This window comes from Taudactylus pleione, unplaced genomic scaffold (genome assembly GCF_031769625.1).
Source record: "Taudactylus pleione unplaced genomic scaffold, aTauple2 ptg000758l, whole genome shotgun sequence".
NCBI classification, from domain to species: Eukaryota; Metazoa; Chordata; class Amphibia; order Anura; family Myobatrachidae; genus Taudactylus; species Taudactylus pleione.
Window position 1 is genome coordinate 2536098 of NW_028285160.1, and position 17062 is coordinate 2553159.

The following is a 17062-nucleotide window of genomic DNA, read 5'->3' on the forward strand; positions in this document are numbered from 1 at the left end:
TGTGTAAGGGGCATTACTGTGTAGTGTAAGGGGCATTACTGTGTGACATGTAAAAGGGGTACTACTACTGCATGGCATAATGTGTATAAAGGGTACTGCTGTATGGCATAACCTGAATGGGCTGTGTGGCATAACCTGAATTTGCTCTGTGTGGGGGCAAATGTATGAGTTTTTTTACCTCTTGGGGGGCCCTAGTAAGATCCTGCTATGTGGCCCAGTTATAGTTAAGCCCTTGCATGCAAACACAGAGGCTCTGGATTCAATTTGAATTTACATGGGTCATCAAGTTTGCTCAGACTGAAGTTAAAATTATACTTTTGTAGCTTTCTCACAGGTTTTTGGCAGACTACCAATTTCCCCTGGAGCCAGTCCTGGAACCTGTGTCATTTAAGCGATTGTATGACAGTTTGTGGCCCTGACAAAGTTCACACCTAGGCTAAAACCTAATCCTAGTCAAACTACACCAGTCTGCTAAATTTGTTGGAGCTAGGTCAAAAACTCTGGCCGTGCATAAAGAACAAAAAGACAGACAGACAGACACACTTTCTCGCTTATTATATAGATGTTCTGCATTGTATTGCTAATGTACAATACATTATTACAAATGTTCTTTTCTGATAAGTTTACTGAATAACTGAATACAGGCACATTACAATGATTGTTACACTAATGCAACTGTCAACCTGGAACATAGATAAAAATAATGTAACTGCAGAACATTATAATATTATTTAAAATGGCAATTTCGCAGACAATAGAGTAGTGGGATGAGGCTTGTGATAGTTATGATAACATGGATAGAACAGTGTGCAGAAGGAACAATAATTCTAATACTGCAATCTAGCAGAAAAAAACTAATTTCAGCTGCCTCATTTGTAAATAAATACCTGGGTCATACACTGTAAAATACACAAAAAAAATAAAAAATATACCAATATGTGCTACATTGTTTTGACAGCCAATGGAAGCTCATAATTCTCAGTTCTAAGAAATATAACATCAAAATGGTATTTTTTACTCTAACTAGTCAGAGAAAAGATATTAATTATCTTGAATCAATATAAAGACAATGCTCTTATGTTAAAAATCACTCTTACACCAGTGATCATAGAGGTAAAATTAGATATCTCTGCTCACAGCCTTATAAATGGCAGATTCACCACTTAAATGTGCACTGTATAATAAAAGAAACATTTATAATCAAAGGTTAATAGCGGAAGCTGATAATGTAAATAATTCACATATGATACTGTAAACTAGAGATCAGCAGTTCAGTTTTACTGAAAAGCGAAAACTCCAGAACTTTGGGTTTCTAAATCGAACGGAGTTCTGGCTTGGATCACTTTGAGTTCTGAGAAGAACCGAGTCCTGACTTGGGTTTTCTGGCCAAGTTTGGAACGCGGATCTACAGTGCATCCGAAAAGTATTCACAGCGCTTCACACTTTCCACATTTTGTTATGTTACAGCCTTATTCCAAATGGAATAAATTAATTTTTGTCCTCAAAATTCTACACACAATACCCCATAATGACAACGTGTAAAGTTTTTTTGAGATTTTTGCAAATCTAATAAAAAAGAAAATCTAAGAAATCACATGTACATAAGTATTCACAGCCTTTGCTCAATACTTTGTTGATGCACCTTCGGTTCTCAAAGCTGCATCCCAGCTGTATAGTCGCACCCCGGCCCGCAAGGCCGCATCACAGCCTGTTAACACATCGTCTCTCAAAGCTGCATTCCAGCTGTAATAGCTGCACCCCGGCCCACAAAGCCACACCTCAGCCCTCAAGGCTGCATCTCAGTCTGAATATCTACTGGCTCACTAGCCGCACCTCATCCCTCAAGGCCGCATCTCAACCTAAACATTCACTGACTTTCCAGCCAAACCGCAGCCTTCAAGGCCACACCTCAGCCCTTAAGGCTGCATCTTAGTCTGAATATCTAACGGCTCATTAGCCGCACCTCGACTTTCAAGGCCGCATCTCAACCAGTCTATGCCTCGGCTCTCTAGCCGCATCTCGGCTGTCCAAGCCACACCTCGGCCCTCATCTTTACGTTAACAGCTTTCATTTTTAATCCAATATTTCATCAAAACGAAATGTGAATAAATGACGTGAATTGTTTTTAATGGACTGTAACAGTATCCGGAGGGCCCATTTTATTAACATTGTGTAATGTGGACCTTAAAAGTGTTTAGAGAGCATCACCTCTAATAAAATATGATCATTATTATGAGGGGATAAAGTCAAAAGGATAATAGTAACAATGTTGATATTCATAACATTTACACCACAATGAGGGGTAAGAAATACCCAAAATCAGGACAAATGGGATATGCAGGAAAATCCCAGATACCAGAGACGTCCTCAGAGGAGGAAATAGTACCTTTGGAGCAGAGTGATGACAGATTGCGCATCATACATTTAACTAACAAGAAATTAAGTAACACACACATTAATGTTCTGAGTAAGAGTTTAACATTCTCCCACAATACTCATTTTGACCGGTCTATATGGGAGAGGGATCTCCATTAATTTGGGAGGAAGCTCCTGCTTACCAAATTTTATTCTGCAACTTCATCAAGTACATATGGTTTATCACAATCAGATATTGGTCATAATATGACTACTGAAAATACTATCATATCTTCCCTTAATGAAATGTCTGTTGGGGAGATGGAAGCTACAGTATACCCATTCTGCAAGATTTGGCTGATGAAACACAATCCCTGTCTAGGCCTATCTGCAAGAAGCAAGAGAAAAGGGACATTTTTTTCAAAGATGAATGTATGTCCTGTTGTAGGTACCGTACCTTATAGATTTGGTATTCAGGGATTTTTAATGATTTATGGAGTAAGAATCACAACTGTCAGAAACTCACCACCACCTAAGTAAGAGCCCTTAAAGCAGAGGTTCCAAAACGCGGTCCTCAAGGCTCCCCAACAGTACAGGTTATAGAGATATCCATGGTGACTGAGCTACTAATTAAGTCACCTGTACTCAACCAATGTCTGTCTCTAAAACCTGTACTGTTTGGGAGCCTTGAGGACCGCATTTGGGTACCTCTGCCTTAAAGAAATTCAATCATGGGAGAATGTAGTGATCAAACCTTCCGACAAGGGAGGAAATGTTGTACTTTGGGGAAAAGAACAATATGTAGCAGAAGTTATAAAACAACTGAAAGATGTCACCTGCTACAGGGATTTACCATTCAACCCACTTGAAAACTGCAAGAGATAGTATGACAACATTGATACAGCTTATCAACAAGGAGTGATCATTAAAACAGAACATCAAATCCTGAAGGTGGAGGACCCAGTGGTAGCGACATTCTATATGTTACCAAAGATACACAAGAATGAGATCCTACCACCAGGATGCCCAATACTGTCAGGGATCAAAAGCTTGACTGAACAAGCGAGCAGATTCCTGGACACCCATCTGAGAAAATATGTGATCAATTTGCCCTGGTATATACAGGACAGTATGGACGTGTTACGGAAACTAGACTAAGTCCATATTGATAAAGGGGTTCTAATGACCACATGTGATCCAGAATTGCTTTATACTAGTATTCAACACAAAAGGGGCAGTCACTCAATTAAGTTCTTGCTAGAAACAATTTTTTTTTTGTGTCCTCAACGATTAATTCTACTTGCAAATCAGGGGCACGGCAATATGGGTGGTATGTGCCTCCCCATTTGCTAACATCTACTTAGGTTGGTGGGAGTAAAAACTATTGTATTCAGTGAGGAACATAAGGAGTATACTTCTCATATATTAGTTTGGATGAGATACATTGACGATCTCCTCATAATATGGTTTGGTCTTCAGAATAAATTTGTGACGTTCATCTGTCTTCTGAATAATAATGATTTGAACCTCAAGCTTACCTATGAGATAAGCGATTCTGAGGTTACTTTGCTTGACTTAAAAATATGCAAAATGGAAGATGGTCGGATCTCTACAGACTTATACAGGAAACACTGCGACTAATAGTGTTTTACATAGAACTAGTGCGCATTGTCCACCAGTCCTGAGGGGAATCCCTAAAGAGGAGTTCTTGCACCTCAAAAGAAAATGTTCGGATCCATCACAACTTGGGAATTAGGGGGGGTGATATTACTCAAGAATTGCTTAAGAGTCATTGGACCTTTTTGTTAGGTGGACTACAACCAATAGGACTCAATGAATACATAAACTATGGGGTGTTTCTCAAATAATCACCCATTATAACTAATTGATATGCGAAGAGCTCACCTTTTAGTACTATTGTATGTAGTATTATTGTATGGAATATGAGTATTCACATTATATGGGAATGGGTTTATGTACATATAGGATGAATGAAACAATTATGTTTTTATGTACTTAAGCAATAATATTTATATTTATTTATTAGTAGTGTGATCATAGGGTTTGGCACTGATATTTGTAGGATTTAAAAAAAAAAATTCACTTTTATTGGGTCCTGTACATGGTGTGTTACACTCATGTCACTTTCTAATTTCACAGTATTTATGTTATTTTAGATAAGTAAATTATATAATAACACTCATTCACAATTCTTAGGGTTAATTTAATGAGTAATATTTATGGTCATCATTATTCACAGTACACCTTCAGGGATTATCATACTAATTAGTATTAATAATATGTTACTACATCAAGTATAATTTTATCAGATGAATAGGAGATGAGATATATATATATATATATATATATATATATATATACAGAAAAGGGCGGTACTCGGACCTCTTACAAAGAATGTAATAATTATTTGGAATGTTGGCATAACACGTGTGACCACAATTTGTGATTGATGTTGAAAAGCCGAGGAGTGCCATCCTTATCTGCTACTGTGTTTGGAGGCTATGCCATCCCCAGGAGTACACCCAGGTAGTTTATGCTGCTGTAATTGGAGTGCTGGTAAAAAATGATGGATTTTATATATATATATATATATATATATATATATATATATATATATATATATATATATATATATATAATATATCCATGTAATTTGTCACCATGGTGATTTTGTATAGTTGGTTTATTATCGTTTCTGCATACAATAGGATCTGCACAATATAATTACTGTAATGTACTGTATGATAACTTTTTATGATACTGTAGGTCTAACCCTCTCTCCTAGAGGGATCCATTGACATAATTGGTGTATAAAATTATGCCAGCTATTCCAGGTTATTAATATGGTGCATACTATGATTATATGTATGCATTTGGAGTAGCAATAACATATATACTTACAGTACGGGATCGCTAACCTTAGGTTCTTTCTTGGTTTCTGTATATAACTATTACTTAAACAATAGCAAATCAAAGTACTGACATGTAATACTGACTGGCTAGTGCAACTGTCAATCTTCTCCGTTGGAAATTTTCACAACGGCTTTACTGTACCAGTACAATTCCTCCCTCTGTTCCCTGTATATTAACAATGGGAATGCATCAGCCAATCAGAGAATTGACAGGCACAGCTCAATGGCTTACAGGGCTGTCAATTGTTTATCTGGATGCTAATTGGTGGAAAACCAGGATCTAGGCTTATGCAACCCGGAGGTCTGGTTGCTCCTATGATTAAGCTGACAGGCGAAACGCACGTCAGGAAGGCACATGCTACATAGCGTGTCCTGTGCAGTTTTTAGTAATGTGTTTCCACTAAACCATGCTATTATGTTGAACTACGCAATGGATTACCGGTGTGCAAGTTTTACTGGCTGATGCAGATGTATCACCATACCTGTTAGGTAATATCCTCTCATGTAGTAGCAAATGTTAAAAAACTACAATGAGGCAATAGTCTGCCTTTGGACTATAAAGATAATATAACTATTTATTACACTGAGCTCTGGTTAGAGTAAGATCAACTGTGTTATATTAGCAAAGGCACACACGCTGATAGTTGTGTTTACTTAATAGAAAATACTAAATCATATGAACCCTTGATTGTTACATTAAAGATATACCTGTTATATATTAATGTTCAGAGGGATGTGTAACTATATTAACCACCAATTGTCTCTATAATAAATGAGACATCTTATTAACTCCTAAGTGGGAATAATTTTTCACGTGCAAGTGTATTCTTTGACGAGATATATATATATCTGTCTATATGTGGGATTTGCTAAATCCCTAATTAAGCAATATTAGTCTAGAACCAACACACTTTAAACTACATCTGTGAAGAAATATACAATATATATATATATATATATATATATATATATATATATATGCACTCAATTTGGTCCTCATATAATAAATGAATAACTTGATCTACAAGTCCAATATACTTAGCGGAATCGCCTAAGTTTAATCTCTTTCAGCTTTTCTAGTTGCTTTTCCAGTAGTTTAATGAAGGGTATGACCTGGTTGGCATTATCTGAACTCATTTCATACGTTACAATTTCAAATGGTTTCAGTAGCTTGCATGAAACCAAGAGTATTCTCCAGTGTGCTGCAGTAAGTTGGCAAATTGGCCAATTTGCTGTAACATCTGAGATTTTCCAACAGATTGACACTGGTCTGAGAGTAGCCTGCCTGTGAATGAGCTGACATTGTGTATTGAAGGTGATCTAGTAATATATAGTTAGACCAGTACCAGTTGTCCACATATCTGTAGTTTAGTGGATAGTCGGTATTCACTTTTTAACTTCACAGTATAGGTGACAAAATTCTGTTTAGGTAATATAGAATGGAAATTGAATTTGGTAGAGAGGATACATGACTTAACTAATCGGCTAAAACTACATGCATTAATGGCAGATATGGGATGCAGGACTAATGCTAACATACTTGGTTCTTCTTGCAAATAATGGCTTCACAGTCAATTGCTGTTTGAAACTACTAGTCTTCTTTTTGGTCCCTTTCTGTGATGACTATTCACCCCTAGCAGCAGCAGCCCTAACGCACAAGGATTCTTCTTGAGAATCCTGGATAGGGGAGGAGTCAGTTTGCCTTTGCAAACTACCTGACATATCATTACATTACAGGACTACCTGACATATCATTACTTCAGTGATGTGCTGTGCAACAGGATGGCGGCTGTCAAACTTGGTTCTTCTTGATCAACAACTTGAATGAACTCACAAATAATGTGACAAGGAGGAGTTGTCTAAATTATTAATGTGCCTACCTCTACTTACTTTGGCATTACAAATGCTGCAGATGCCTTGATAAATGTTGTCAGGATTTGGCAAAAAGTATTTACATGGATGAGATTGCTTTTTTGGTCTTTGCCCAGGCATGACAATGAGCTTCTTATCACTGGCATGAAGTAGTGCCACTGGAGGCTGACTTACCTCAACACAAACATCATCCTCCTGAAATTTTATCAATTTACTCTTGTCCGACACACTCATCATCATTCTCATTAGTGTCAGATACACAGTTACCCCCTAATCCTGTAGCATCCTCAATTTCTATGTCTAAGCCATAATCATTACTTTTACTACTATAGAAAGGGTGGAAGGAGGCTTCTCTACAATTACATTGACAGAATCAGAAATGTCAGACTCAACATAGCACTCATGAAACCCTTAGATTCTTCTCAATAATCTGTGAAGTTTGTAAACACACAGTTTGTTCTTCAACCTTAGTGTGGGGGGGGGGTTGTTCACTACTTTGCCTATTTTAGAGGTGACACCCCTAGACTTAAGAGCAAGAAGGTATTGCATGCAAGGTTACTGAAGATGACTGACTGCGTTTGGCCCCAGCTTCCGCCATAGGCATTTTAGGGCATGACACAGAAGTAGCTGGACCACCACTCACAAATAAAGGCCATGGTCTGAGCCTTTCCTTGCCACTGTGTGTGGTGAATGGCATGTTGGCAATTTTAAACTTTTTGCCAATGTTTCCCTTTATAGTTAGAGGTGAGGTTTTCTTAAAGATTGTTAAATATTGTTTAGATTTGGAGTGCCCTTTCTTACACTTCTTCCGACTTAACCGCCTTAAAAAGTAGATGAAGATGTACTATGACTGTCAGCACTAGTGCTGGTTTGATCCTGTTTTTCTGTCGACTTTTCCATTCTTGATTTTATTTTTGTACACCAAGACAGGAGTAATGATACTGTAGATGAACTTAACTTCTACCACACCAAGTGAACGTACAATGAGATAGGGAAATTAGGGACTGTTACCTTTACCATGCAGTTTTATTAAAAGGCTCAAGATGTTGTTAAATAAAAAAAAAATAATATATAAAATGTATTTTTACACTTTTTTTAAATTATTTTGGGGTGCAGCTGTTGGGGACACGTCAACACCCAGTAAGTACAGTCTTGAAATTGAATTATAAAGACTGGAGATGCAATTATTTTTTTATTACAGTAAAAGAGGTCTTCTTTTGGCAGCAGCTCACTCAGAAACAGCACAGCCCTCACATCAATATCAAATATATAAACTGCAGTGTAGAGAGAGAGCTTTTTGAAAAATAAGTGCAAGTTCATGACTATATGCCTCACCTGCCTCACCTCAAATATCCCTCCTCTCCATAGTGTCCATATGCACCTATTAAAACAATACTCTCACACCCCAACACATCCACACCTCCAGTGGTAATAGATTCACCAATAGTATCTCCCCCTCTAGTGCCCATATGTAGCCATTGAAGAATTACCCTCTCATCCCTCCCTCAGTGGCAATTAACTCCCATGGTAGTAGAACCTCTCCCCACTACCACCCTCTAGTGGTAATAAATACCCATGAATCTCCAACCCCTAGTGGCCACAGATCCTCCTCCTCCCCTCCCCTAATGAAGAGCACAGTGGGGCAGGTCACAAGGGAGACTGCTCATCACTTGGAGTGCAGAGATCAGCTAATAGCGCCCGTCTATCTCTGCAATTTTACTGTACTGCGGGACACATGCACTACAGAATTTTAATTCACATGGCATTCTGGGTGCAAAATGTCAGTGATGTCAGCAGTCAGGGATTGCTATATCACTGCCAGGTTTCTGGGCCAGCAGCAGGAATTCAGTTCAATCTGGTTTCCATTGAAATCGCCGGGGGAAGGAGGAGCCAGGCATGGTAGTATATGCTGCAACCATGGCTGAGCCCACCGGGCTGCGGTACCATCCCATACGTCCCTGGACTGTGCCAGTTATGAAGTGAAAGCAAAATAATTAACTCATGAATGCGGATATGTAATTGCATATTCTGCCTCATAAAGAGATGATAGGAGGTAATGAAGGGGTTAATCATATATGTGCAATCATTTCATATACTGATATTAGCTAAAGGAAAACATTTTTGGAATTTGATGAATTGTACATGTCAAGGAGAGATGCATATAACCTTGCGCCACACACACTCAGGATTGTTGTTAGTCTGCATATCTCTGTTATTGTTAGTAAAATATAGATTGTCTGACTTATGTTTATGTTTTGTTCCACGTTAATTGCATAATTTACCATGTAATATGGAAATTAACCATAGTTGCCGACTTTCTGGCTGCCTCATCCGGGAGGGTGCATTTATTTTTGCGCAACAGGGGGCATGGTGGTGTTATAGGTGGGCGGTGCAAGGGGGGTGGCGGCGTGATTGCATAATTGTGGCCTCGTTATACAATGTAGAGATTACTGGCATTGTAAAGCAAGGGGAGGGCTATGATGACACAATTCAGCATGAATCGCGTCACTGGCCCCCTAAGGACTGCCATACTTTGCCAGGCAAGTGAGGGGAGGGGGGGTGGAGTGCAGGGAGGTGTTGGGGGTTTGCGGTTAGTCTGGAAGACTTCCCCTCTCTTGCGGATGGTCGGGAGTGCCACCCGATTATCCGGAGCCACCTGGTCATTCCTGGAAAGTAGGCAAGTATGAATATAACACGATGGGTACGGGATGCCGATGCTCGGAATCCTGGTGGTCAGAATCCCGATGCCGGCATCCCGACACAGATAGAATACCGACACTTGTCGGTCAATATTCTAACCATTCCCGTCTCCCTACCCTAACCCTCCCCAGTGCCTGTCCCTACCCTCCCGCCCTAGTGCCTAAACCTAACTTCCCCCTCCCCACACCCTAAATCTAAATCTTAGTGCCTGACCCTCCCCCCTTAGTGCCTAACCCTCCCCTCAACCCAGCTACTTACCTTCAGGATTCTGGTGGTCGGGATGCCGGTGCCGGGATTCTGACAAACGTTGGGATTCTGGTGCCGGCATTCTGCGCACCGGAATCCCTGCGGTCGGAATATTGACCGAATGCCGAATAGAACAATACTTTAGGGTATTACAAAATGGTATGTATTGTTTATAAGGAAAGCAATCTGATTGCAAGGGGACACTCGGGCTGATTCAGAGGTGGACACTATAGCACAGCTGCTGCATCATTGTATGGGGATGTAGTTATGAGACCGGCGGCTGCGATGCCGCCGGTCTCAATACTGACAGCGAAATCCCAACAAGGGATTTAAGATTGATGCTGAAATACAGACGCCTATCTTAATCCCGACCCCGGAACTCCAAAGGACGCCAGCCCGAACAAGGTAGGTTCAGGGTGCTCTTAGCATTAGCCACGGGGGAGGGGGGGGTTAAGTTTAGGGAGTGCAGCGGGGTTAGGTTTTGGGGGGGGAGAGGTTAAGGTTGGGCACCCCTTGGGGGAGGCATAGGGCTAGGCACCACTGGGGGCGTTAGGGTTAGGCACTAACGGGGGAGGGTTAGGTTTAGGCACCAATGGGGAGGGTTAGGGTTCGGGGTTGGGAGCGTTGGGCTACGAGAAAGGAGGGTTAGGGGGGTAAGTATTCTTACCCGACCCCTGTTGGGATACCAACCATCTGGATGCCGCTTTCGGTATTCTGACAGGAGGCATCCCGGCAGCCGTCATTATATACCCATTCCCTTTGTATGCACAGACTGTGCACAATTATGCTAAATATGCAGGAGTAAACAGACGCCCACTGCAGACTTCTGTGACCAGCAGCTGCTGTGAATTCAAAAACACTTTCAGAGACATTCATCATCCCTCACTACCTAAACTGTCACTTCCTCTGTCTGCTGAGTCAGCTTTTCGTAAGTGACTTATTTCTCTGTTGCTCTGGTCTTCTTTCACTCTTCATGAAGACAGGCTGCGAAGATTCTTGTAAGACCGGAGCAGCAGGAGAAGAGTGTTGGGGCCGGACGGAGGGCTGACAGCAACCACCGGCATGGTGAGTGCAGTGGAGCTGGTAGCTGCAGTTAGGAGCTGATTGGCTAGTACTTTGGAGTAGATAAATGAAGGGCATTAGAGGTAAAATCAGTAACTGTGCACATTATGTGCTGCAGTTACTGCTTCCCTGCATGTATTAATGCAGGGAAATTATCAGAATGTGCTCCTGTCATTAGGGGATTGTGCATACAAAAAGTTTTTTTAATTTGCGAGTGCTGCTGGGAGTTTCTGAGTGGCTCATGCGCAAACTCACTGCAAATGCCAGTCAGAAGCCAAAAAAGATGGAGAGTGCGATTCACCGGAGGTGAATTAGCACTCTCCCTCTTCAGCAAACCAGTTGACAGTACATGCAGGCGGTATCTGTACCTGCTTCACCGCGATAATGGGCGAAGCGAGTCCAGACATTTAGCAGACCGCCTGTTAGTTGCCTGGTAGTCAGGGCCAGTTCTAGACCTTGTGGAGCTCAGGGCAAAAGTTCCCAGTTGCGCCCACCCAAAAAAAAGGAAAGAAATAACTTTCTTTAGATGGCGTTCCTCTGCGCGCTTTCGGAAAGGGGGCGTGTCCTTGCGGAACACCCCCAATTCATCACACTGTGGTGCGTGCCCAGCACTTACGAAGGTGCTGGGCTTCCCCCAAGCTCTCCCCTCGTGGCGAATAATTGCCAAGCGCAGCAATGCACCTTACATAGTATGTCTTACACAGTAATGCCCTTTGTAACACATTATGCCACATGCAGTAATGCCCTGTAGAACACATTATTCCACACACAGTAATGCCCTGTATAACACATTAAGGCCACAGTATGTCTTACACAGTGATGCCCTTAATAACACATTATGCCACATGCAGTAATGCCCTGTATAACACATTAAGGCCACAGTATGTCTTACACAGTAATGCCCTTTATAACACATTATGCCACACGCAGTAATGCCCTGTATAACACATTATGCCACACGCAGTAATGCCCTGTATAACACATTACGCCACACACAGTAATGCCCTGTATAACACATTACGCCACACGCAGTAATGCCCTGTATTACACATTACGCCACACACAGTAATGCCCTGTATAACACATTACGCCACACGCAGTAATGCCCTGTATTACACATTACGCCACACGAAGTAATGCCCTGTATAACACATTATGCCATACGCAGTAATAACCTGTATAATACATTGTGCCACACACAGTAATTCCCTTTATAATACATTATCCCATTCAAATTACACCACACAGTAGTCCCTTATTCATATTATTACACACAGTGGTGCCCCTCTTACACAATGCCCAAATTAGTGCCCCTTATACACAAGGCCCACAGTAGTAGTGCCCCTAATACAATGTCCACAGCAGTGGTGTCCCTTACACAATGGCCCCCCAAGTGGTGCCCCCCATGCAGTGCCCTCACTAGTAGTGCCCGCAGTGGTAATGCCCCCATTGGTAATGCCCACAGTATTAATGCCCCCTATAGTAGTAGTGCCTCCAGTAGTAATAACCCCTACATTAATGCCCCCATTAGTAGTATCCACTGTAGTAATGCTCCCCTACAGCCATGCCCCCAGTAGTAATGCCCCCCCTATAGCCATGCCTCCAGTAGTAATGCCCCTTATAGTAATCCCCCCTATAACCATGCCCACAGTGCTGGTGCTTCTGAAAGGAGAAAAAAAAAAAACACAGGGGGTCATTCAGACCCGTTCGCGAGCAAAGGACGCTCGCAAACGGGTCGATGTTGCCCCACTGCGCATGCGCGAGACCCGGACTGCTACAGCCAAGCTGTCACTCCGGGTCTCACACCAAAGGGGGCGTGCTGTCGATGGTGACTGACAGCACGCCCCCTTTGGTGGGCGTGCCGGGGGCGTGGCAGCCATACGGAGGCGTTCCCATGGGAACGCCTACGTCTGAAGCCGGCCCCACTGACATCACTAGTGACGTCACTCCAGGGCTTGCGGCAGCGAGACCCTACCGCAGGGTCTCCGTTGCAAGCCCGATGGTCGCGATGGTCTTGACCATCGCGACCATCATCATGGACGCTCGCATAAGCTGTGGGTGGTAACCCACAGCTATGCAAGCGTCCATGAGGACGCTCCTAAAACAGGTAGGAGGGCCCTGATTCAGAGCGAGTGCTCTGGTCAGAGCGTTCAGCTCTGAATCAGGCCCCCAATACTTACCTTAAGCCCTGCTCCTACACCCGCTGCCGTCCTGTCCTACCGCAGCTCCACCACGGATCTACGGGAGAGACATCAGGTGTGAGCTCTGGCTTTCGGCTGCCGCAGCAGGGAGGGAGCCGGGTGCCCCGCTGATAACAAATATCAGCGGGCGCCCGGCAAATGGAGCCTCCCTGCGGCGCCTAGCGGGGTGGGGGATTGGGGGGCTGGCGCTGTTTTTTTTTTTTTCTGGGATTTTTTTTTATTCTCCTGGGGACTCAGTGGCGCCGTCTAGGGGCCGGTGCTCCGGGTGACGGCCCTGTTAGCCCGCCCCTAGAACCGCCACTGCTGGTAGTACATCTCTTCACTTTATCTCTTTCCAAGGCTTAGTACATCTGCCCACTGGAAAGCAGTAGTCATTTTAGAAAAGCTTCCTAGCATGGCTGGATTAGCCATAGGATGCCTGGGGGAGGGGAGGTGATTAACAGAAGTTATAAATGTAGTGTTTGGTTGATCTTGCTTCCTCTCGTTGCTGATGTAGTTATGCTGGGTACGATGACCAATCCGCCACCTGAGCAGCCGATTTGTAACCTATATACACTTACCAATCGGCCACTCAAAATGTCTGGCCTGACATCACAACCAGGGGGGTGTTTTCTTCTCCTGGGACAGCCAGTAACGTCTGCGATTAACAGAGAGAGCGATTCCAATAGGAAGTCGCTGCTCTGCCTTTCATGCAGTCTCACCCAGCTTCTAGGGGCTCCGGGGCCTGGCCAGCCAGGCCCTCTCATCTCCGGACTGCAGTGCAGCATAGCAAGCATACTTAGGTCCAGGGTTAGTGCTACCATAGGTGAACCTGGGCACCTAAACACTGACTGAGTGACACAGGGGCTCTTGTACATCTCAAGATACAGCCAGCCAGGTCATAAGCAGAAGAATAGTTTTTAGCCTTTGTTTTGAACGCTATTAAGTTTGAGTTAATCATCATCAATGTGTATTTGCATCAGCCCTCAGGCAGCTGCAAGCGATACTAATACTGACAGGTGTAGGCCACCCCTGTTCTTCCCCTATGAGGCACAACGGTCGGCTCTTCACACAGATGTTGGCTTTCGTTTGTGGGCATGCACATTGCGTGTTCACCCAACTCAGCATGAGCCTCATAATGTAACACAAACCATTGTATTTAATGCCCTAGAATGCTCTGACACACAGGTATGAAGGAGAAGCATCTGGCAGCTTCTTACATGTAAAGCCACCAGTTGCTGCTCCTCCATGTCAAACACCTACTCTGGGTAACAGAGAATTCTGCTGCCACCTCCCGATTCCTAAGGCAAGAAGCAGTGAGGACGAGGGAGCTGCTTCTGAGGAGGGGGCATCATCTAGTGGTCCTTCCCCCGGAGCTAGCACCGGTCCTGCTTACTTGAACCAGTAAGGGATCAGTTCAGTTGGCCACCAGTGGGACGAGTTACCATTGCACCGGCGTGGAAATGCCGGCAACGGCACCACAGCAGCACATAGACACGGGGTTGAGGTGATTGATTCGACCTCCTGGATACCAGTCATGTCTACAATAAACAAGTAACAATCACTTAACATTTTATCAAAACTCAAAGTCCTTGTGCGCAGAATAATCTGCTGCCCTTACAGAACACATCTGTAGAGGCTTCTAAGTTCTAATACTAAGGTCCTTTCAGTAAACCCTTGCACTATCTACTCCTAGTCATACTGTGTAGGTCACCAGCATCAGTGCGCTTTTTATGCAGGGTATATTATATTTGGATGCTGCAAGATTAATTTTCTCCTATAAAGTTTACTTGTGTCAGATCAGTTATCTTTCCCCCACACTGTTCCTTGTTGGTTTAGAAATATAACCTACTGTACTGTATACCGGGCACTTTGACTTTGGGCTCATGCAGAGTTGGAAATCATTTGACGTCTGTGTCTCCCAAATGGAAAAAATGTGTATATTCGCCCATATGCAGAGTTGTCTTCAGTGTCCTCCCCTGAGACCGCCCCTATGTGTAAGCTTGGGGTATGCTTAGCCATTATCATCAGTGCCACCTGCAGTTACCTATACAGGTGTATTTTAGATTAGGTCCAACGCTGCCTAGCCTCCGGTTGTCACATTCTCAATTGGCGCTGCCTACATGAGAACACTCGGTTACAGCCCAGTTCCGCCTAAATCATAAGTGTACATGCAACTGAAATGCATCACCTGTACTTGTGTGTGCTCAGTTCTGGTGCCTGCGCATTGGAAAATGCGCAATATACACTATACAAGCCGCCATACAACTGTGCATCAGCATCTTTATTTGACACAGACTGCGTCACTTTAATATAACGATTCTGAATCTAGTTATATTATTTAAACTAATACACAGAACCAGAGTTTACGTATCAACTGTCTTCATTTATTATACTCTATAAACAAACCTATTTTTCTCATCAAGGCCTCATAAAGCTCAGCACACGGATGGGATGAGTCTGCTAGTACCTTATTCTATTCATCAGGTGGGGATGAGGGAATGATGCTGCCAAAATACATTTCTAAGGGAGATGCAGAAAAATATATTGCCGTCTATCTGATTTATGACGTTTAATCTGGGCGCGTTTTACCTTCATCAGAGGTGACGTGAGCTGTATGACAGTGTTCAGAGAATACATATAAATTATGAATTTTAAAACTACTCAGGAGAGCTCAATGGCGGATTCTTGCTTTGGTAAACCACACGTAATAACAAGCAAATTCTGAGCGAAAAAGGATCTGACTGAAAACACAGAAGGTTCATTATATATATATCTCATAGAGGAAGATGTACTAAGCCTGGGAAAGTGATAAAGTGGAGAGAGGTAAAGTACCAGCCAATCAGCTCCCAACGGTTATTTCTCAAACAGACTGTTAAACTGACAGGAGCCAATTGGTTGGTACTTTATCTCTCTCCACTTTATAACTTTCCCAGGCTTAGTACATCGCTCCCTAATAGTGACCAAACAGTGAACTGAACTTGATGTTTCCTCAAAATGCAGCAGACATTTCTATTAACTTCCTGTCCATTAAAAAAAATATATATATATACATTGTGGGTTTCCTCTAAGTTTACCATTTGATTTCTGTGCTATAAGTCTTGGTGTTCTTACCCCTGGACGCATTGTGTTTCTCCTCCTTCTCTTTATAGCCATCCTGTCTCCTTTCCTAGCAGTCAGTGTGTGTGTCTGTGAGCTGGAAGCTGGGCTATCTGGCAGGGGAAGAGGGAGGAGTCATGCAGGATTGTGTGTCTTGGAGACCGGCTTCGTCATTCAACTAAGCTCTGACTCCTGTAATAATAAGCCATGAGGGTGCTTCCAGCTCCACCTGTTTCATCATATAGTGTATTCCCAGCCACAGGTGCTGCTACTACTGTATGATATATAACAATAAGATGTCCTAGTGTTATCAGAACGCTTATTTTGAAGCTGGCAACTTTTGAACACCAGATTCCTTACACCTGTTATTCCCTGTAAAATAGGGGCAGTTTTACATCCAATCTAACGAATTGATCCCTGCTGTTTTACCGTTCATGGATAGATGGATCACTTTTGAAATATTTGAAATAATGCAGAATTTTGTGGACATCTGCTTTACCTATCTAATAGTTATTAGCAGACATTGGGGGAGATGCACTAAGCCTAGGACAGTGATAAAGTGGAGAGAGATAAAGTACCAACCAATCAGTTCCTAATTGCCAGTTTACAGAGAAT

General features: G+C 42.7%; 1 protein-coding gene across 2 annotated transcripts in view; it reads right to left on the bottom strand.

Moving 5' to 3' along the window:
* The window catches only part of LOC148476984 (ATP-binding cassette sub-family B member 5-like), a 155794-nt gene extending 139207 nt beyond the window's left edge, over positions 1 to 16587 (bottom strand). Inside the window, exon 1 of one of the 2 annotated variants that reach the window (XM_088457385.1) lies at positions 16463 to 16587. In XM_088457385.1, the coding sequence (XP_088313511.1) occupies positions 16463 to 16504 (42 nt within the window). In that variant the 5' untranslated portion in view covers positions 16505 to 16587. The remainder of the gene's footprint in view (positions 1 to 16462) is intronic. The other variant, XM_088457384.1, reaches the window with a different exon arrangement.
* Between the last annotated feature and the right edge of the window lie 475 nt (positions 16588 to 17062).